The 23,673-nt window shown below is 43.2% G+C and overlaps 1 protein-coding gene across 2 annotated transcripts in view; it reads left to right on the top strand.

Annotated features, from left to right (window-relative positions):
* The first annotated feature begins 946 nt into the window (after nucleotides 1-946).
* The window catches only part of Reln (reelin), a 439,528-nt gene continuing 416,801 nt past the window's right edge, over nucleotides 947-23,673 (top strand). For both annotated transcript variants that reach the window (XM_005377236.2, XM_005377235.2), the window contains exon 1: nucleotides 947-1,384. In XM_005377236.2, the coding sequence (XP_005377293.1) occupies nucleotides 1,138-1,384 (247 nt within the window). In that variant the 5' untranslated portion in view covers nucleotides 947-1,137. The remainder of the gene's footprint in view (nucleotides 1,385-23,673) is intronic.

Raw genomic sequence — 23,673 nt, 5'->3', positions numbered from 1 at the left:
CTTGGCCGCTGCTTCTCCCACATCCCCAAAGGCAGAGGAAGAGGACCCCACGCATCTCGTAGTCTCCTCACCTTGCAGCGGGCTGATTGGCGGCAAGCCCGGTGGATGGGAGCATTAGAAGCCGGCAACCCGGCTCCCCGCCTGGGGCGCCGCGGAGAGGACGAGCCTGAGAAGGAGCCGGGTGATTCGCCCCGCAGCCCGCGCGCAGCTCGTTACGCCGCGGCCTCCCGCCGCCCGCGGCGCCTAACGCCTTCCCCTCCCCCTGCCGGGGACCCCAGTCACAAGCGACATCTAAAGGAAATAAACATGGACTTTAAAATCGCTACAGCCCCGTCCACCCAAGAACCCAGACGCAATGAGAAACAACAGCCTAGCGTCTGGCGGCTGTCGGGTCGGGTCTCGCTCGCCAGCCCTTCCAGCTTCGGTTCCCACCCCCGAACCCCACAGACACCATTCCCAGGCACCGCGCGAGGCTGCCAATCCCACTTTCGCTTAATCTCCTTTAAACCCGGCCCCAGATGCGGCTCTGCGGCCGCGGGGATGCGCCAGGCGGGAGGGACGCGGGCCCCGGCGGTGCGGGGCGCGGGGCGCAGACAAAGGACCCGCGCCGCGCCGCCCCGCGCCTTCCCCGCGCCCCTCCCGGGAAAGGGGGCGTTCTTGGGCCCCCGGGGCCGACGTCTCCCACGCTTCGCTCAGACAGCCGGGCTGGAGGCTCCGATCCCTGGGCTCCCGGTCCCGCAGCGCGGACGGGGGCCCGGGGCCCCGCCAACGCCGCGCCCCTGCCCTCGGGTGCTCGCGGGGCTGGGCGGGGGGGGGCCGGGAGCCGCCTCCGCAGCCGAGGGGCGGGGCGCGGCCGGGACACGTGTGGCGCGGGGGTGGGGGGAGCGGCGCCCCGGGCTTTAAGAAGGTGCGGAGGGGCGGGCGCTTTCCCAGCCCCGGCCGACAGCGTCGCGCAGAGGCGTTGGCGGCGGCGGCGGCGCGCGGAGCTGTGGACCCCGCGCTCGCTCTCGGCACCGCGGCCCGAAGTAACTTTGGGAGCCGCCGTCCCCGGCGAACTTCCCGGCGGGTCCGCGCTCCGAGCCGCCCCGCCCGCCCGCTCCGTCCGGCGCCGCCGCCCTGCATGCGCTCGGCGGTGGCATGGGGCGCAGCGCCTGGGCCCCGCGCACTTCCCTCCTGGCCGCGCTGGTGCTGCTGCTGCTGCTGCTGCTGGGCGCCGCGCTGAGGGCGCGCGCCGCGGGGGGCTACTACCCGCGCTTCTCGCCCTTCTTTTTCCTGTGCACCCACCACGGGGAGCTGGAAGGGGATGGGGAGCAGGGCGAGGTGCTCATTTCCCTGCACATTGCGGGCAGCCCCACCTACTACGTGCCGGGACAGGAATACCATGGTAGGTACAGAGCTCTCCGCGCGCTCGCCGCCCCGTGCGCCCCAGCGCGGCTTCCCATTCTCCCCTTCTCCCCGGCCGCGGAGACCTGCATCGTGACAGCCCTCACCTCCGCGCCGCGCCCGTGGAGGGAAAGGCGGAAAGTTAGCGAGAATGGAGTGCGGAGTTGGGATGTATTCTCCACCTCTTGCGCACTCCCCTCACAGATCTGCTCTGTGGGAGCTCCTGCCCGTGCCGACCGCTTGGGAACCCTTGGGGACCGGTGTCTTCCCCTGCGCTCCTCCAGCGTGAAGCGGGAGCGCTGAATGGATCCGCAGATCTAGTTTCCTTAACCCCATTACTTGGGCTGCAGACCTTTGTCCTGCTCTCGGTGTGCCCCCGGGGGGAAGAGGTCCCGTGGCTTTGGGAGGCTGTCCCTGGGCTCTGCGGGCTGGCTGGTGGCGGATTAGAGCGCCCGGTCCGCGCCTGCCCGCGCCACCTGCCTGTCCTCCAAGTTCCCGCTGCTCCCAGCCGGGAGTCCGGGCCGAGCGGTCCTGAAACGGAGGGGCTGCTTCCAACTCTGTTTTCCTTCAAGTGTCGTGTAAAATGTCAGTAACTGATGATTTTCCTGATTCCTCTTTTACTTTTAACATGGTGGATGTTGTTAGCATTGTCTGCGTGATGTTTATTAATGACTTCGTCTTTTATCTGCTCAGCCTAATTTCCAGGTAGGGTCTGGGAGCCTTTATAACAGCGGACCCCCTTCAAAAGGGGTCGTTAAACAGTTCTCCATCAAGGTTAAACGTTATTGAAGAAGTAAAATTTAGCTCCAAGAAATATGATTTCATATAGTGCATGAATTTTTAATATTTTAAGCCATGAGTTGAGTATATAAAAACACAAATTTTGTCTGGTTTTGGTATTCCTACTGGGAGCAGTGAACATCTCACTTCTATGGAGCTTGTAAGTAGTGTGACAGGGACTATTTAATTAGAATTTCAACGCAGAATGTGTGTCCAGCCAAATAGAAAACATTGCCTAGTAAGCTCATGACATGATTTCTTTCTTTAGTACGCTAAAGGGTATTGACATGGCAGAAGGTTACCCACGGGGCGCTGGCATTTCAGATAGACATGCATATGACAATGACAAGAACCCCAAGACTTTTTTTTTCTTTTAGAGAAACCTTCATATACGGTCTGAAATATGTAGCCTAAATAAATGATTCCCTAGAGGTGAAAACTGTCTCTTTACAACTTTCTTGTGGCATGGTGGCAGCCTTGTCCGTGGAAGTTTAGAATTAATTTTGGAAAATTAATTTCCTCGAACGAGCTCCTTTTTTAATAAAAGTGCTTTTTCGAGGTCATGAAAATCCAATGTGGTGGTCACCCAGACTAACCCAGAGTGCTCGCCAAGGCGCTCGCCTTCATTAGCTGCGAGCGGGAGCGTTAGTGAGCAAGGCTGGGGCGCAAGGTGCACTTGTCAGGTTTCAAGGGAAGACCAAGGGAGGATACAAAGCAGCGCTTACTTCTGTTGTCAGTGTCCTTTGTAAAGTGCCAAATCTCAGAAATCTCAGTTAAAACGCAAACATATGTGAGAAGCCTTTGCTTTTGCTGCAAAGTTAATAAATGGACCGAAGACTGTAATCATATCCCTAGGCGTGAAAAAGAAAAGAAGGATTGACCTAGAGGAAGAATAAAGTGTAGCACTTCAAAGCGAACATGCGGGGGTCCCCACTGTCCACCTCTTTTCTGCGACCAGAAGAGGTAGTGCAAGGACATTACATAAGTCAGAAGGTCAAATTAGAAGCTTTGACAATAATGTCCAATTTAAAATTCCTATTATGTGTTTTATCAAACACAGATTTTGGCACCAGCTGTAGCTCCAGGTCTTCAGTAAGGGTTTTTCCTGTAGAAGATATGTTTGCAAATGAAATGATGCTTATACAGTATATGCCTCTTTCACTTTTAGACTTAAAATTTAAAAATTAATTATACAGCATCTGTAAGAATTGACTTGCAGATAGGAAAGCTTCACCTAATACACATTTGTGGTTGGCTCGCATTGACAGGTGATAAAAACAGGACACTTGGCCAAACGTCTGGTTAAGCTAAGAAATCTGTAAAATGTTAGCTCCCGAATTTGTTTGTGCTTCTAAACCTTCAGAATATAGCAGATACGTCTGGAAAAAATCAGTCTTATCTGTGCTTCCCGTTGCAATCAGTATTTGTATGAATGGTATCTGGGAGAAGAGCTGATGATTGTGCCTTTTTCTACGGAGGGTAATGCACTGTATTGAGATAGAGGTGTTGTGTACAACAGCATCTAATAGACCATTATTATAGTTCAGTCTGCTGCCCCCGAGACTTGGGCTGTGTGACAGTCTAGAATAAAAGGGATTAAAAATTACAGGACCCCGTGTGTATTATATACATTTTTTTTCTATTGACAGTCTTTGAAAAAAAGAAAAATATAGTACCAAGAAATTTGAAGCTTGCAAGGGTAAAAGAATTGTCATGTATTTCTAACGTTAAGTAGTATATCCATCTATGTGCGGTGTTGCCAGCTCTATAAGTGCTCATGGTTACATTTAAGAGGCTCCCATCTTTTAATAAAATGATGTCATTCAATATCTGTGTTCTCATCTTCTATGCCTTTTAAACTCCGTTGCCTGTGGCTCTTGCTGGCATTGTTCGTCACTATACAAACTATGATGTCTTCTCACAAACACACCATGACCATGATGTGGGAACTGAGCAAAAAGTGGTCTCATATGCATCATATTGAAATAGAAAGGCCTCAGGATCAAGATCAGAATATTTTTTTCTTGTAATGGGGACACAAATTCTAATGTGGTCAGTTTCCCCAATGTGCTTCCCAGGGGCCAAATCTGGAATTTGTTTCTTTTGTAGAAAGTTGTAAATGATAGCAAATGGGAACCTAGATGGTCCAGTTGGGGAGCCATTACTCTTTCCCAACCATGCTCAGTGAGTCCCTGCCCCTTTTTGTAGGGACCAGCTCTATACTGTGAAACATGTGGAGGTTGAGTTCCCTTCTCCTGGTGATCTGTCTTCTTCACCCACACCCTCTGGGATATATCTACCATTTTTGTTTGCAGCTTCTCTCTGTGCCCTGTGATCAATTTATAGCGAATGTGCTTTGTCCATGTTTAGTTCTCCCATGATTTTACTTATAAGTGTAGGAAGATGTTTTTTCACTGTTTTGCTTAAAATAACTTTGGCATCACCAGGAAAACAGATAATATATTTTGGGATTTAAAAAAAAGCCCTTTAAATACTCCTGAAATCATATCACTAAGGGCCTGCCCACTCACAAGATCGGCTTCTCTCAGTCACTTTCACAAAGGAAAAATCAGTCATTAGATGAACCTTGTAGATGAAAGCCAAGCATAGGTAAATGAGTCAGCTCCAACTTATGCTTTGGGGAGACGATTTACCTGAATATCTAATGGAGTAGAAGCCCTGTTATGGTGACATAAAATGGAGAAGTACTGTACCTCATTAGCAGTGAGAAATATGCTCCAAAATACTGACCGAAAGAAAAGATTCTGTCTTGAGCAGAACTGACTTGGTGACAGGGTGTTAGGTTTTAAGAGGGGGGTTATTCTGTTTTGCAAATCCAATCACCATGGGTAGTTCTCTCAATTCTACTTCCTCTCTCCATTATGTACTGCTAAAACCAAACATTTAAAAAAGTCATAATCACGGTAGAGCTTTGAGAACACTTTGCTGTAACCCTCCGCAGTATCACTGTTGTGGACACGTGTGTTGTGAAATCAACTGCTTGTTGGTTAAAATCACTCTTTAAAGGAAGTGAAGCGAATAGCCTTTCAAATACAGGAATGGTGTCTATGTCAGACACAATTTTTGGAAACATAGTCCAGTTTTAATTTCTTCCGAAGGAATGATCTTATCATTTGAAGTGAATATGCTGTTGCTAAAGTGTGTTGGTGGTCAGGTATGTGGTTATTTGTTTCTTTCCATGCCTTAGATTCTGGAATCAGCATATTTAAACTGTTAGAATCACTTGTCAAATGCAATTTGTAAGTGCACAGCATCTGTGTCCTGTTTATATATGACTGTGAAAATTGGGCATTTTAAAGCATTTTGTTCTGCTTGTCACATATTTCATCTTACTCTCTATGGTTTATTCCAAACATACTTTACTGATGTGCATCAGATTGTTTTTGAAGTCATATAAATCTTGCTTCATATAATTTATATTCTCTGTGTGTTTCAGTTCCAGTCTTGAACTTAAAACTCAGGTCTTTAGAATCATAATTCAAAATATTTCATTTAAGCAAAATTTTATACTTCATCCATAGCACTACATTCCTAGAAATTATTTAACTAGCATAATTTGCTCCATTTTTGTGAGTCTTTATTTGAAACAGTTACTTTTATTTTCATTAAAAATGTTAAGAATAAAACAAGACAGTTGTGTTATAATCACTAATATACTTTTATAGAATTGTCTTATTACAATGTTTCTTTTTATCCTTAAAAAGATGATGAATTCTTAATAAGATTTTCAAGTCAGTTTTATTGACTTCTAAATGAATTAATTTTATTCAAAAGGAAGTATCTAAACTATCCTTTCTTTTTGCCCTCCTGAGAACAGGTCAACTTTATAGGATGGTCTGGGAGCTTGATATATCATATATGATATATCATATATGATATAGCATATATATATCATATATTTAGGGAAAGTTGCATATTAATCCACAACTGTTTTCTGATTAACTTAATATTACTTTGAAATGTATGTCTTTAATCAGCACAAATTGTTGCTGATAACACTTTTATTTCATTTATTTACATTTGAGAAGCATTGGGTGACCGGTTCTTCTTAAACATGTGCATTGTAAAAGATTTGTTTATATATATTTACACAAAAATATAAAGCTATTAGCTGGGCCTGGTGTCACATGCCTGTAATCCTAGCAGTCTGGGAGACTGAGGCAGGAGCATCAAAAGTTCAAGCCTAGCATGGGCAATTTAGTGACTTAGATCCTCTCTCAAAATAAAAATGAGGTGATGTATAGCTCAGTGTGAAGGTTCTGGGTTCAATTTCCAGTCCTCAAAAAAAGAAGTCCATTATGCCAGTTGAAATAGAAAAAAATGAGTTTCCGTTCTCTCAGGAGAAGGAGGATGGAACACATTGGGTTAGAATGGGCAGGTTCCCTGTGAAGAGAGAAGTGATAAGGTTATTTCTGAGTAATGATGTAACAAACTTATAGGAAAAAGAAATACATTCATCTAATTTCTTTTAGTTTCAAAAAACATTGAGGTGACTATCTATCCTGTGCACTGATTCTGGTCATCAATTTTAAGCAGAGATATCTTTAAAGCACATTTTCAGAAATTAGGACTGATTTTTCAAATACGAAGATCCCATATGCTTGTTTAAACACAGAAAATAAAATAGCTGGCTGTCAGGACTCTTCCCCCTGGGGTGACTTCTCTTTGGTGTGGGTTGTGTGGTTTAGAGAGTGACTTCACTGTGGTCACCTCAGCGTGTCCACTCCACTGAGGCAGTACTGAGGCAGTTCTGAAGGGTTCAATGTGATGCCTGTTGGTTAACTGTTTACCTTTCAAATGTGTGCATCTCTAAAACTACACGTATTTTTTGTTCTGCTCCTGGGAGGACCCACAGTAACAAGTGGATTCAAAGGTGTATGTGTAGTTGAGGATCAGCACCAATGGACAGTGTTGATTTGAGATACAAGGCAGCCTTAACCATTTAAAAAACAAAGCATCGTTAATTAAACGGCTTTGAATGACACAAAGAGGTAGTGATTGGGACTGAGTTTCCAATGCCACCATGTAAAATCCTGGATGCCCTTTAAGGCTGAATCAGCTTTCCTAGAAAAATACAACTTTATGCTGAAAACAGAATGAAATTGTATTGACTAAAAGACTGTGTGAAACTGTAGGGCTGATGGATGTTGGAAATAGCAGGCTTATTGGAGCCCATAAACCAAGGGACCTGAGCAGCAGTGGTACTAGTCTTCTCAGTAAGCACCACACCCAGTGTGTTTCTGCCTTCTCTGCTCCTTGCCTTTCCATCCGGCTCTGGCTTTCTCCCTTGGTCCTCTCCTGCTCAGTTTTTCCACTGCTTCTCCTCTTTTCTTTCTCCCACTCCACGTCCCATGCCCAGCTTTCCCTGTCCTCTTCCTTTTTTTTTTCCGTTTCACAACTTTGTTTTCTTTTCTGTCTTCCCGTCAGATTTCCTTTTGTCACCAACTCTACTCCTTTTCTCTTCTCTAGCCATAATATGAAAAATTTCACTACATTTATATCAATTATTCATTGCCTATTTGTAATAACTGGAGTAAGCAGGCTTGTACAATGCTAGCTGAAATACCAGTTTTATCTATGACATGCATTTGCCCACTAAAAGCAAATTATGAGCTCGGTTTTTCTAGAAGAGTGATTCCCTCCTCCTGCACTGTGAAACTTCTCGGTATACTCTTCATGCCCTTGCTTTCTCCCTGGGTCCTCTCCTGCTCGGTTTTTGCACTGCCTCTCCTCTGCTCTTTCTCCCAGTCCATGTGGCTAATTCTGCCTTAGCTGCACTCCTCACTGTCCCATTATGTGGTTAAACTGAAGAGTCTGAAGTTTATACAAAAAAGTAAATATACACAAGGTGGAAGTGTAGGAATTAGAAAGCTGCGTTGGATTAGTTTGACTCCCAAAGGCAACTCAGTTTGGAGACATTTTGGACACTTCAGTGCTCCAGGATGCATCTAGTAAATTGATGCCGTCCTGCGTTACCTCAGGTGGTCTCACTGACTTGCTGGTCTCTTTGGCAAAGTTCACAGTTGTAGTTGTGTAGCAATCAAGATAGCAATGCTACCTTTTAGGTGGTTGACATTCAACAGAAAGACCAAAAAGGAGGCTAGTATGGGTATAAGCAAAGCATGCTACATTGGAATCAAAAAGGGAGGTATGTTGTTTTGGGTAATTCCATAGCCTTTAAAAAAATAAGTTCTCACTGTGCAATGCAGTCTGGCCTTGAGTTCACTATGTAGCCCAGGCTGGCCTCGAACTTGTAAGTGATCCTCCTGTCTCTGCCTCCCAAGTGCTGGGGTTACAGGTGTTCACCACCATGCCTGGCTCCATGGTCTTTCTTGACCAGACATCTGCATTATTGTTTTGTACCATGTAAGTGCTAGTATCCATTTTAGCTGAAGAAATCCAGATTCCATGGCTGAGAGCTCAGAATTATCCCTCTAAGTCCTGAGAAGCTCAGACTTAGCACCTCAGAAGTCCAGAGAGGTTCAGCGAGGTACTAGAAAGAGTTCCAGCATGTGCAGCAGGGAGAGTTGTGTGCATGTCTCGCTCTGCCATAGATTACCAGGGCCTGCAGCAAGTAACCTGTCTTCTCTCAGCCCATTTCCTTATTTCTCTTCTCTTCTCTTCTCTTCTCTTCTCTTCTCTTCTCTTCTCTTCTCTTCTCTTCTCTTCTCTTCTCTTCACTTCACTTCACTTCACTTCACTTCACTTTTCTCTCCTCTCTTTTCCTTCTTCTTTCTTCTTTCCTTCTTCATCTTCATCTTTATTTTCTTGTCTTCTTTTCCCCTTCCTGCTCCCCCTGTGGTGCTGGGACTTAACTCTAGGGCTTGGTGCATAGTAGTCAAGTGCTCTATCACCAAGATTACCCCTCAGCCCATTTCCTTATTTGTGGCACAGAAGTAATAGTAACACACTGTCTTTCAGAGTTGCAAGAATTAAACAAGTTAGTATACATAAAGCACCTGACACACAGTAGGTACTTTCCAAGTAGTAACTGTTATCATCTGATCCAATTGCCCCACTTGAGATAAGAAAGCATCTATAGAGAAAAGCTACTCACCCACGCCTGTTCATTTTGTGCAAAAGTTGGTGGCTCAAAGTTTACAGGGAGTCTGCGTCCTTATTGTAGACTTAGGTAGCTATCCCACTCTGAAATAATTTTCACATTTCTGTTGTAACAAAAGTTACTCCTGTTAGGTCAGTTACTTGCAGCTGAATGCAATCTTAATTAATATGTATTTCTTTTAAAGATACAATAACCCAGTTAACTTTTCTTTTAGATCAGTTACAATTCTCCTATTAAGCTCTGAGTTGCTATGGCCCTCTCAGAGAATTACTTTAGGTAACTTTGATGGAGCTAAGATGTTTCCTAAGATGCTTTTGTTTATATGCCTTCAGAATATTCCCTTAAAATGTGCTCCATCTGTACAGTAGTGAAGATGGTACATTTTGTGAACTTTTCTTAAGCTTTGCAACCTTGTGTGATCTCCAATTCCTGGGGTTCTAATACACTGACAATTTATGCTTGTCAGTCTCCTTCACTGAACTTTTGTTTCCTGACACTCCTAGCTCTCTAAAATGCAGTGTCACCGTATGTAAATCCTGTTGACATTTAATATAGGAGATGGTGACATGGTTATAAATGTGATCTCTGCCCCAACCTTAACCTTGTTTGTTATGGCTGGCTCAGCTTCTAGGACCAAATCCAAGTTTGTCATTTCTTTCACTTATTACATATTGACAGAGGAAACAGACATTCAGACTTACCTTCTGGAATATGCAGTTGTTTAGTTAGGCCACCTTTGTTGTGAATGTTGCAGTATTCTGTGATCATAGCTCTAGAGCATTTCACACTTCCTTTTCTTGCATAAACACTTCCTGTGTTTTTATCCTGCAAAACAGTATTGCATGTCCAGTGTTTGTGATGGAGGGATATAAGAAAAATAGTTCTCACCTCTTAGAAAAAGTGGGCTCATATTCCCATTCCAACTGCTGATGTTATCTGAAAAAAGGCAACCCAAGGACTTCTAAGTACTTAACTACAGCACCAGTAACAATAACAAACCCTAAAGTAGCACCTAATATGTGATTTAAATGCCTTACATGTATTAGTTCATATAATTCTTATAAAAACCTTATGAAACCTTGCTTTTCTCTTTCATGGATGCAGAAACTGAGTCACAGGGCTATTATTAAGTGTTTTGTCTAAGATTGCAAAGCTAATATGGAGGAGTTCTTAGTCCATCTTGCTCCAGAATCCATACTTTTGTGCATTTATTTTTAGAAATTATTATTATTTCAGGCAAAATAATAGAAGTCATTTCAATAAAGAGAAAACAAAGAAATATAAAAGCTACTTTTGTTATTTAAAATAAAGATTATGAAATTAAACCAGAAAGCTGACACCCACACCAAGCAAGATTGAAATTTCATTAAGTCCTTTGTTCTTTGACTAAACATTGTCTTCCAGATAAAGCACAACCAAAGATATCTAATTTACATTGGCCTGAACCAGTTAACATGCCTTCCAAGTATGATGATGAATAAAAGTACAAAATAATGACTTTTAAACTTTTGTTCAAATTTATTTTTGACATTTTTTAAGAATGTCATTTCTGTTAGAATCTTAAAGTAAATGGGAAATTCATTTTTTGTCTCACTAATAGAACTTAAGTAGAACCTGGATATGAGAGAATTAGAAATTCAGGTGGAAGAGACATTTTAAAAGGTTTTAATTGAAGTTCATCTTGTGTAATATATTCCTTTCCTTAGGAAATTCCCATAAACGTTCTCAGCCTTAAATTGCATGGTGTGGCGTACAGTTAAAGTCCTTGGTGATAACTCAGCGTTCTGCAATATCTGACCTGCCTGTTGCTCAAAGTCCTGCTCACACAGTGATATCAAAACCAATGGGGAGCTGGGGTTTTAGCTCAGCGGCACAGTACCTGCCTGGCAAGTACAAGGTCGTGAGTTCGATTCCCAGTACCGGAGAAAAACCAAAAAAAAAAAAAAAAAAAAACAATGGAATTAATTCGCCGTGTGCTTGACTTTGTAGCATTTCTTTTCATATGGATCACATTTTAAAAAATCATTTTCTGTTGAGCTCATCTGATTAAGAGAAAAAGAGCAACTTCTCTGCATCCTCTCTGGCCCTGGCTTCTTTTTCAAGAGGTCAGTCCCAGACTTCATGGCAACCAGGTGGAGAGAGAAACTCAAGAGACCAAGGGGCCTAGTGTCTAGGGACAAGAGGCAGGGTCTGCTGTTAGTGTACACATTTCCTGATTTGTCACCACTGTGTTTTATTTCAAAGCTTGACATCAGATCTGAACAAATACCTATTGATTCCTAGTAGAAGTTCAGTGAGAGTAGAGGACAGATTCTGGCTGAAAGCTTCCTCTTTGAAACCCATGGAAGTTCTGAGGGCTGAGGCTAGGCTTGTGTTTTCTTTCCTTTTTTTTTTTTTTTTTTCGGTACCAGGAATCGAACTCACGACCTGTGTTTTCACTAGGAGAGAAGAACTTGCCTCTGTGGACTTCTGCATTGCCTCAAAGGACACTCAAAGGACAGTAGCCTTTATTAAAACATGTCACCAGAAGGTGTAGAGAAGTTCCAGAAGTGTAGGGAGATAACAATCAAAGAATACAAAATTTCAGCTAGACAGGAGGAGTAAGTTCCAGAGACCTGCTGTATAATAATGACTATAGAAATACGTTGTATACTTGCTATAAAATTAAAAAGTCTCAAGGATTGGGAAATAGCACTTGGCTAGCATGTGCAAGGCCTTGGCCATTCCTAAAGAAAAAACCTCAAATAAAGGCATCTACTACTTGAAGATAAGTAAGTATTTTTAGTAAATAAAAAGAATATTATGAAATAAACATTGACAGTCATGGTTATTAAAGTATCAAACATATATTTTGCCAAATAGTAGGTAGTAGTCTGTGAAGTTTTATTTTTACTTCTCTTGGAAAATTGACTCAACTTAAAAATATATGGCTTTTATTAGCTCCCAAGGGCTTTACATTTTGGAGAGTGGGAAGTAAGCCAGGGTACTATGGTTGCCAGTGACAGAAATCAACTGTAGCTAACTTGGGCTAATGGAATTAACAGAAGGTGGGTTAGGTGTGATAGGAAAATCCAAATGTTACACTTACAAATGATGTTAGGATCTCCTGGAGCAGGGAGTGGCCGACTGTTGAAGAAATCTTGAAGGTAGAAACCAGTTCTCACCCCACAGGTGGAGTGAATCCTCTCCAAGTCCGTTTCTTCCCGGTGCCATTTACATTCCTGAGACCTCAAGTCCCACTTGGAGGTTGGCAGAATAATCTTCTTGTCATTCATATAGCCCAAAAGTGATGAATCTGCTTTTGTAATTTAGTGGAAGTAACTCCTTGTCTTCTGAAAGTTGCACAGTATGGCGCAGATTCCTGTCTTCATGCAAAGGTTGTGGGATTGTGCTGCCCCTCTTCGCTTCAGAGGAGCATGGCTCTTACACTTGACACCCTGCCAGGGAATAGCAGAGATAAACCAGTGCTCGCCTCTGCCTTCACATAGCATTATAGAGAACCAGTCCCTGTATGCACTGGAAAATGTGGAAAGGCCTCTCTCAGTCCTTTCAGCAGGATGGAAGCAGAATTGTCACGTTGGTTCCACCCTTCTCCTCCACATATCTTCAGGGCCTGGCTCCTGAGATTCCATGCTCTCCTGGTTTCTTCCTGCATCCCTGACTGCTGCTCCTCAGCCTCTCCCGCTGTTTTTCCTTACCCCTCACGGTAGTGTTGGGGCACCCGGGACTCACGTAGCTTTTCTCCCTAGGGATGTCTCCATTCTGAGGCTTTAAGTACCACCTCCGCACTGCCAAACGGCTCTTGGACTGTCTTGTGCCTACCATATCTCACTGCCTCCCCACTCTTCCACTGGGGCTTCTGTTTGAGTTTTTTGTCTCCCTTCTTCCTGACATCTGCCACGAGCTCTTTCTGGAGTTTCCCCAATTCTATTCATGCTCGCTCAGTGCCTACGGTTCATTCCCAAGTCTTTTTGCTCTAACCCTTCACTGAGTTGCTGTCGCATCCCTGCTGCAAACCCAGATAACTGTTCTGCCAGTTTGCATGAGCAGTCCTGATCTTCACCAGGACTTTTCCCACCATCTTACCAAGTTTATCATATTGCCCAACAGAATTGCCAGAATTTGAATAATAAATTGCATGGGAGTTTTGTCAGTACCTTTTGTGAATCCTTCTCATAAAAAGAAAGTGTCTTTGGCCTGGCTTGTAAAGCCCTGTAGTTCCCGGCGTGCATGCCCTGCCTTAGACAGCCACTTGCTTGTTCTCCTGGTTGAGGTCCATTCTCACATGTCACCTTCTTTGACCGCAGCATCTAAAGCTGCGATCCCTGTGGCCCCAGTACCCATATTCCCCTCGACTGCTTTGTTTCTCTTCGTTGCTGCTTGTGTCATATATGTATTTTGCTCTACACCTTGTCAACCTGTGTATCATCAGTAAAACGCCTTAAACCTGCACCAACAAAGGGTTGCTCATTTTGATTTCTTTACTACTATATTACCTTTGCCTAGAACAGTGCCTGAAAAACAGCAGACAAAGGTTTGTATGTGATGAATCAGTGAACCAAAACAAAACAAAAAAAATAGTGCTTGGGATCCCTGTCTAGTATCATAGTATCACTTAGGTCAAATTGTCTGAAAGTAATAATTTTACAATAATTAATCAAGAAGACCATGTGTAAAGATGGATTTGTGAGTACAATTTCTAAATTTTGGCCTTTTGAATTCATGGTAATAGTGTTTCAAAAGAATCTGCAGATCGTATTTCTACTTTTCCACCCTCCAAACTTACAGAACTCTTGTAACTTCTGTGAGTCTTTGCAAGGCTATTTATAGTAGTTTTTTGGATAGGCTTTACTTTAACTACATGTTAGCTTATCCAGAAAAAGTTCTCATAGCAATTAGTAACTACAATTATTAATAGAAACTGTAATAGATTTCAAGTTCTTATTCCCAGAAGCTTCTCTGTGTGTACCATAAATAAATTAGAAGCAATCTTGATGAAGGGGTTGCTAGTTTGCATCTAAATTTTCATCTGAATGGGAATAATGAGAAAGACAAACTAAAATAGCTTGGCTCCATGCTCACCAGATATATAATAACCTTAGAGAAAACTCACAAAAGTGGAAACTAATAAATAATTCTCCAAAGAATTCATCTCCTAAGAGAAATCTACTTGAGCAGTGCTGAGTGTGTGGAGGGAACAGGGCTGAGAATTCCGGATCTCCAGAACATTTCCCATATTGATATCCTACATGTCAAAAGGGGCAGAGGTGCCGTCCTTGTGGCTATCACTGCGAATGTTTCCAGAAGTTGTTAGTGGGACTCATTCAGGCTCATAGATAAGAGAGAAAAACTGTCCAGCTCTGTTCCTAACATATTTAGGTACTTCATGAGCCTTGGAAATAGAGGACATAAAGTTCTCAGGGATTTGTGGTGATGAGGGCTCACAAGCTCTGGAAACAGCCTGGCTGAGAGCCTGTTTCCCAGCTTTGCACTTACAAAGCATGTGACCATGGCAAGGGGCCTCACCGCTCTGCACCTCACTTTTCTCTAGCAAAGTAAGAGTGATGGCAGCACCTATCACTTGGGGCTGTTCTGAACCTTCAGTGAGACATGGTGCATGAGTATTATTACTATGGCAGACTTTCTGATTTTTCTGTATGTGAGTAAATAGATCTGTATTTCCAATCATAACATTTATATATTTTTTCTGTTAATGTTATATACTCATGAAATTGATGTTTTGAAAACATAATTTTAATGGCTGTGTGTGTTATTGTGTGGTGATGCATAATTTACAAATTCTGATGTGCCTGATACTAAGGGGGTTTCAGTTTATAAGTATTATGATAAATAGTTTTGTACATCTTTCAAATGTAATAAATTCTTTTCTCCTAGAGTCTATTTTTATCATTAAAAATACTTTTTCTTGAGTCAGAGTCATGCTATATTGCCAGGCTGGCCCAAACTCCTGGGGTTAAGTGCTCTTGAGTACTGATACTAAGGTGTGCCTGGCTTGTCATGAATCTGTATATGTAGATCATGGTAAAAATTAAGGAAAACAGAAATGCCTTTATTTCTTTTCTTCTATTTTGTGCTTGGAGAGGCTTTTCCTAATCAAGACTAGGCACATAGATAGATATTTTCCCTATCTTGTTATATTTTCCCTTGATCTTAGCCAAAATGTTGAGAAGTGATGTCTTGTTATATTTTAAACCGTGGGGTGTGACTCATGTGCATTATTCACGAGCTGATCTTGTTTCTGTTTCTTTTCTTATAGAGCAATGGGTTCCCCTAGAACAGTAGTGGACAACCTGTGGAACGCATGTCACAGTCAGCTGTTTGTTATCATTGAAAGCTCTGTAAGGTTCGCCATCACTGCCCTAGAGCCATGCAAGCACTCTTGCTTGTTATAGCGGCTTCTGCCATTGCCCTCTTTGTCTTGGCTACTGCTGAAATCCTCCTGATAAGCTGCCATGCACAGCAGGCTTTGGATTATTGCTACTGACTGCGGTGGTTGACAGCAAATGCCAGATGCCTTTGCTTAAGCTTTCAGGGGAACTTTGCCTCTTCGAGCAGGTTTATTGTCCTGCACAGATTTCTTTTGGGGATTCTAATATTCTCACTTGAGCTGGATCAGAGTGACTGGTGGTGTTGTGTGTGGATTCTTGCTGATGGTATCTTGCTCGGTGCCCATCACTGAAGGTTTCTGTTTCATCTTGTAGCACATGTGTATGGTTTTATGCTCAGTTGCAGTAGCAGTGCGTGAGGCACACCCCACAACATGCACACGCACACACGCACTCTTTCTGTTCTGGGGATTAAACTCATGCTCTTGACTGAATGACATCTCCAACCCTTTACTATTTTGTGTTTTGAGATGAAGTCTTGCTAATTTGCGAAGTTGTATAGGCTGGGCTCGAACCTGTGAGCTCTTGGTTCAGCCTCCCAGAGTGCTGGGATTTCAGGGTTTGTGCCACCAAGCCTCCTACCATCTATCCTTCTCTCAAAGAAAATATTAGTAAGCCGGAAAGGGAACACATACGAAGTGAAACTGTGTAGGCTTCTAACAGCTTCTAACTCAGCTCTCAAGCTACTCGTACACAGTTTCAATTCTCATCTCATCCTTTTGTGTAGGGGCCTCTCTGATTGTGACGCTGTATGGCATCATGCATGTTCTCTCTTCCTAAAGCTCGCGATGATGAACTTCATGGATCCTCAGCGAATGACTCGCTCTTTATTCCAAGCAGAAGTCAGGTGACCAATGCCAGTAACTGTGACACTGGATCTTCCCATTCCTCACCTGCATCCCAGCACTGCCGGTGCTTCTCAATAGAACCGCACTGCGCCTCCTTGCTGAGCAATTCTAAGAAATGGCAGCGGGAGACTTAGAATGTTTAGCTGTAAGATCTTTAGTCTGGTCCTCAGCACTGAACCCTTCCAGGGTAAGGGGAGACACCAGTTTATAACATAATCTCTTGCCTAAGCAGTCGGATTTTTAGCTATATATGTGTTGTAGACATGAGTGGGATCCAGAGATGCCTACCACTGTCATCCAGGCCCACTCTGCTGTGTCTTCAGTATCTTTCCATGCCGATAAATGTGGAGCTGCCTCTTTAGGTTAGTGTACACAAATGTGCATAATTCCTTCTCGTCTTCAGGATTTGGAGAATATTGACAATATTGAAGAGGCTTTAGAAAAAATGTCATGTCCATTAACCTTTGATGAATTGCCCCAATGCTTTACAGTTTGAGTTCCAAGAACCCAGATTTCTAGTTCAGAATTTATTAATAATATTCAGGTTATTTATATTTATATGAGATTTTCCTCCAAAAAGATTATATCCATTTACATTTTGCCCAGCAACCTGTCTGCATAAATTTACTGAGTGCTGGATTTGGATTTGTAATTTTTTAGTTTTTGGTAAATTGACAGGTTTAAAAAAATAGTATTTTATAATTGTTCTATTTTTACCTCTCCAATTAGTAGACAGGTTGGATACTTTTCCTATGCCTCATTGCTAATTGTGTATATATGAATCATCTGTTAAATCACTTTTCAATTTTAAGGTTCTTTTTAAATATTGATTTGAAGAACTCTTTGTTAAGTTTAGTAACCCTTTGTAATATGTACCATAAGTACTTCCAGTTTTTCCTTTATCCTTTGATTTTTGTACAGTCACACCCATCAGTTGCTTCCTGCATGCAGCGTAAGCAGTGTGTAGTAGTATCCCTGTCTTGGGACTCAGAAGTGCCTGGATTCCAAAATTGGCTCTGCTCCCTTTTCTTAGTAGCCATTTCACATTATTTGTGGTAGATATGTGCTATAAAATCTTGATGAACTCTGAGTTAGTGAATTCTGACCTACTGTCTCTAAAGGAAATACAGAGGGTCTTGTCAGCTCCTGGTGACATTTTCATCAGCTGATCAATATATGATCTTGTTTTATGTATGCTTTTGTTTTCAGACTCTTACTAAATTTAGAGTGTTGATTGATTAACATTGAATTTATGGCCAACAGCCCAAGGCAAAGGGCAAGGCTGATTCCAACAGGTTGGGTCTGATGAGAAGCCCTTGCACCCAAGAGTGCGTCGTCTCCTTCAGTCTGTGGGCCCCAGGGAGCTGCTGAGATTTTATCAGGCAGGACTTGTGCTTTGAAACTGGTCTTGTTTCCAGCTGGGGGGTCACGTGGGCCCAAAGGAGGAAGAGTGCAGCTGTATCTGTGTAGCTTTGGGGTCTTTGCCTTCCTTGCAGACAGCTACCCGAATCAGCTGGCAATCAGTGAAGGAGAAGATGCTGGAGCTCCCCAGCTCCACACATCCACGGACTGGAATGCTGTGTAAAATGGACTGGTGGGGCAGAAACCTTAAGAGGGAAAACCATATACTAGATTACTAATATTGGGACAGAGAGGAGGCAACCTGCCAGGGTTGAGTGTAGACTTTGTAGTGCTTCCTGCCTCTACCACCACTAAACTTGTTTCCTTCTGTGTACAATAACAGCACCCATCCCTTAGTGCATGTGAAGGGCCTGGCCTCTTATCTGACCCATAGTAAATGCTCAATAAGTGTTACTATTACCAGAGCGATAGCAGTGAGGACGCCCGTGAAATGTTCCGGGGAAGCTGCACAGGAAGGGTAGGCCGGCCTCGGCTGGCGGTGCAGGGGCAGAACAAAGAGGGTGGAATCCTCAGTGACCCCAGCACCTGTGGTGAAGAAATGGTGGGTGCAGGGGCATTTTGGGAGAGGAAGAATTTTGGAAAGCTGTGCAGGGTCCCCTGTTATTCTGTGAAGCTGTGAGTTCATTTGGGGTGTTACTTTCCTGAAGAGAAAGATGTGTGGGCTGATCTAGGACAACTAATATGATGACATGGTTAGATTGGTTTGTTCATTTAATGTCTGTATTTGGAAAATAAGGGATGCTCAGGAGCCTGGCTTCTGGTATTTTATAGTTTTCAGGACTAGTTTCAGGTATACCCATCTCTAATCTGAACCATTCAGCTGTATATTCTAAACTAGAGTCACAATGCACTTTTTCATGTTGTAATCCTCATCATTGCCATCTATGGGCAAAAATTCATTGAGTTAATTTTCCTTAATAAGTTTTAAGTCTAAGATTTTGATGTGTTAGTAATAATACAAGCATTAGGGATAGGAAAAGAACAAGGAATATTGGTTTAGATTAGAGCAGTTCTTAATAAATCATTATTTAAATAGTTTGGAATTTTAATTTTTGGATATAAAACAGAACCTTTTCCAAATATTAAATACTGTTGACATACATGCTCTAGATTTATAGATTTATGTGAAATAAAGAACTTTGCTAATACTGGCAAAAAGAGAAAAGATGAGGGAATTGGACTGATTCAAACAGGTAATCAGGAGTATATGTGAATAAATTTGCTATTGCCATTAATTTTCTGTGCCTAAGTGGATTATTTAGAAGAGAGTCCTAGCTTCTGAGACATGAGAGGACCAAGAACCAATATACGTGATGGGGTCCTTAAAATACACAGAAATGATGGTTTCAGTGTATTGTTTCCATTCAAAGACATGATTTTTATGAGTTTAATGCTATAATATTCAGTTTTATTTATTTAAATTGTCATTTTAAAAGGCCACACCATAGCATATTTTCTACCAAGCATGCTGATGAGATTGCTCAGGGCAGCTGCTTTCTTCTTGTAGACAAAGGCACTTCATTGATTCCGAGTTCTGTGTCCTTTTCAAGCAAGTACTATGATATATTCATTATTTTTATTTGATGCCTGTTGTGCTAGATAGTCTATGAAAATATTTATAAACACCATTTTAAAGCGTTAGCGTTTTAATTCAGAAATGGATGTCATATAACCTTTCTATACATAATAATAATTTACGCTTGTATGGTGTTTTTCAGTTTTCAATTTTGCCTGATATAAATTATTTTATTCCCCACAGTGAACCTGTGAGGTTATATTACTACCCACATTTGTGCACAGAACAGAAGTTCACAGAAGAGTGGGCGACTTGGCCAGAGTTGGTTTTCCTACAACTAGGAGAGCTGGCCTGGATGCCCAGGTCTCGGGTGTTAGGTTCTCACTGCAGCTGCATGGCCACAGGTAGATCTGTGAGGCCTCGCTCAGCAGCCCTGTTCAGTGCCACCCTTTACAGAGGATGAAATGAATGAAACGGCCGTTTGGGTGGGTGAGATCGTGTTGCTTGAGGTAACATCGTCAAGTGGCAGTGGCTGGTGCTAGCTGGGTGACCCGTTAGAATCTTCCTGCAAACTCTGTTCTAGAAGAAGATCCCAAGTTGGCCCTCAGCTTGGCTGTAATTCATGCTGTCTACTCATTTTCAGATCAGTATTTGGGTCACTAATTACTTATATATTCATATTGACATTGATAACAGAAGGAGAGACTTATTTCAATCTCTTCTGAGTGGCCACCACACTGTCCAGAATCAAGGAATTCATGTCTGGATCTTTCTTAGCTCTAATAGTCGAAGTCCTATATTTGAAACTTACATATTAATCTGACCTTGCATGACAAACCGAGTCACCTGTCTGCACCCTGCTTTTCATCACCTGTCTAGGGACGTAGTAATACCCGCTTGCAAGGCTCATTTTTCCTCTCCTTTGTATTTGTTATGAAATACTACAAACAGAGAAAGTAGGGAGATGTTTTAGTACCTGTACATTGCTACCCAGATGTAACAAACATTAATGTTTACACTATTTTCTCACATTTTTAGCAGAAATAAAAAAGCGGTGCATATAAACGTGCTCTGTCCCTCAGCACAGCGCTCCTCCTGTCCATCACTCGTCCACTCAGCCCAGGCATGGCTAGGAGTCCAAGGTCAGCTTACACCCACCAGGATTTCTTTCTTTCTGTCCTTCTTTTAATGATAAAAGAGTCCATAAAGATCCCTACCTAAAACCTAAGGTGCACTGTGTTGGGCCTTTGTTTATCAGTTTGTGCATGGGGGGTTGAAATCTGCCACTTAATTACCTCGGAGGGTGACATGAGATCATATATGGGAAAATGCTTTGTAACCTGTGAAGTGATCCAGAAACGTAGGGCAGTGTTATCATTATCTAGGTTTAAAGTTTGTCTTGTGACTGCAGCGATTTGCGTAGGAAGGCTGTGTTCAAAAGAGAAGAGAGGACAGAGAAGGCATGGGGAGGGGAGAGAGAAAGAGAGAGAGACAGACAGAGAGGGAGAGAGACAGAGACAGGGTCAGGGACAGAGACAGGGACAGAGAATGTGAAGGAGGGGAATGAGGATCCTACCTGCACATTGTCTTACTGTGCAAATCCCTGGCTGGCCTCTGCCTCCTGCTCTGTCTCTCGTCCACCCACTGAAGCTGGCATCTTCACCACCCTTGTCCCACTGTCCTGCTTAGGGCACCGCATTTGCAGATGGTATAAATGAAAAGTTACATCATTGTGGGTTTTATCCTATTTTCACAGGTACCTTCAAAATGTCTTCTATCTGCTAAACCTATGATATTCTTTATTATAAAAATGAAGTCATAAGTTTTTTCTTAATTTGCTTTTTAAAAAACCTTTTGGATGAGATTGTGAGTTTAAAAATATATTCTGTGATGTTCAAATTATTTCTTGTCATACTCTGGTTTGGTAACAGCAGACTCATGAATTCATTTATCCAGTACACATGTCAACAACATACTCACTTGTGCACACGTGTGCATGAGCGCGTGCGTGAACACACATACAGAGGAACTTTTGAATGGGAGAGACCTCTGGCCTGAAGTGGCTTTCAGTTTTCCTCTCCTGGACGCTGTCCGCTCTTCTCCTTGTGCTTCTGTGAGCTGAAATGTCCTGGTGAGAGGCCTCAGGGCAGCGCCCTGTGCCACCCCACCTGTCTGGCGCAGAGCCGTGGGGAGAGCCATCCGGTCCATCACTATCAGGGTGTTGCAAAGGCAGGGAGCGTGGAGGACAAGGGCGGGCAGGCGGCAGGAGAGACGGGACGCTGCTGTAACAAGAGGAAGGATGGAGAAGCCTGTGTGGAGCGCAGGAGCTCGGAGCGAGCCGGTCCTGAGGAGTGGCAGGCGCTCCTGGGTGCCGTGGGGAGCAGGGATCAGAAGAGAGGTCAGTGCGGGGACAGGGCTGGGGCGGGGACTTCTTGGGGCAGATGGACGTCTTTAAACGTGACTGCAGACTGCGTCTGGTCAGCAGTGTTGAGCATTGCTTTCTGTCTGCAGCCACAGCTTGTACGTGGCTGACAGTATCAAGGATTAACTGAAGGAATCCAGAAGTGAAAACTGAAGAAGAAAAAGAAATACCATTTTAGAAAGAAGAAAGAGGATGCTGAAAAGACTGCCTCCTGCCCCTGCAGGTTTTAGAACAAGAGCTTATCATTTTGCGGTGGCGAGGAGAGAGGCCGGAAGCACCTGTTCCTTAGTGCCTGGGATTCAGGATCCCAATACTACTGTTACTGAAAAGGTCCTCTATTTATTTCATGTTTCCTACCTCCAGATACTTTCCAAGTTCTTTTATGTGTTGTACCATTTAATTCCCATAACTCTTTGAGATGAAACAAAACAAAACAACACAAAGCACCGCGCCCGATGCTGTATGAAGGGAGAGAATGGACACGAAGAGCATCAGGCGACTTCCGCGTGTCGCAAAGCGGAGCAGAACTCAAGGCCAAGCGCAGAGCAGAAACACACTGACCAGCCAGGCATGGTGGCGCACACCTGTAATCCCAGCACTCAGGAGGCTGAGGCAGGAGGGTGGTTGTGAGTTTGAGACCAGCCTGGGCTACAAAATGAGCACAAGGCCAGTCTGAATTGCATAGTGAGACCCTGTCTCAAAAAAAAAAAAAAAAAAAAAAAAAAAGAAAGAAAGAAAAGAAAAAGAAACTGACTAGAAGGGTTTCTCAGCCTCCATCCCCATCCCCAGTTACCTCTGGTGTGTTTGTCTGTTCAGGAAAAATGAAACAAAATAAAACAAATGAGCTCCACAGTAGCACGGCGTGTTTGCGTTAGCTTTGCCCCGGGCCTTCTAAGACCAGACCAGAGCGCATTACTCGGGAGCGAACCGCTTGCTCCTTTTTTGGTATTGTCTTGCCGATGTCACTGTTTATTAGTTCTTAGAAAAATATAAATATTGAAATGGGGAGAAAAGCCTAAATCCATCAGCTTGTTGATTTCTGAGTGTCAGTTTAGTTGTTCCATAGATAAAGCAAAAATACATCAAGGTATTTCTTGGCTATCGCCAACTGTAAGTTTTTAAGATTAGCTTTGATTTCTTCAAATTGACAGTATGCAAAAACTATACAGTTTGGGGGAAGATGGGTTGCTTTTTCACTGAGCCCCCAAACAGTTGTATCTTCTAACATCTATGTTCTCTCTCGGTTGTCATTACTTACCTTAGTTAGCCAAGCACACAAGCACCTGCATGCCTGGAAGTTTTTTATTTCTTGCACAAGCAGTGTTTTAAATCTGTATTCATTAGCGCTTTGCTGACCAAACACATAGTCTGTGGTCACGTTTAAAGACATTCATCGGACCTAATAATTTACACATCCCTGATGCACGAAGCTCCAGAAGCACCAGCTCTCCGTAAGAGCTTGTCTGAGCTTGTTTGTGATCTTTGAAGAGTGAAATCAGCTTAAAGTAGGGCTCTTTATTAGTTAAATTGGCTTTACCATTTCTACTCTTTCAGAAACATTTTACAGTACTTTTTTCTATTTTAGAAGAAGGATCTGAAATCCTGATCAGAGCGCTGACTTTGCTCATCCACAGGCACCTTCACAGCAAATACACATGTCTGTACACGGGAATACATGTGCACAGCACCTGCCTCTACCCAGGGATACACACACATCCATGCACAGGGACACACATGCACAGCACCTGCTCCTACACAGGGATACACATACATCCGTGCACAGGGACACACATGCACAGCACCTGCTCCTA

Source organism: Chinchilla lanigera, unplaced genomic scaffold (genome assembly GCF_000276665.1).
Source record: "Chinchilla lanigera isolate Chin_1 unplaced genomic scaffold, ChiLan1.0 scaffold00009, whole genome shotgun sequence".
Taxonomy (NCBI): Eukaryota; Metazoa; Chordata; class Mammalia; order Rodentia; family Chinchillidae; genus Chinchilla; species Chinchilla lanigera.
Note: the sequence above shows the minus strand (reverse complement) of the source record. Positions and strands in the feature narration are given on the sequence as shown.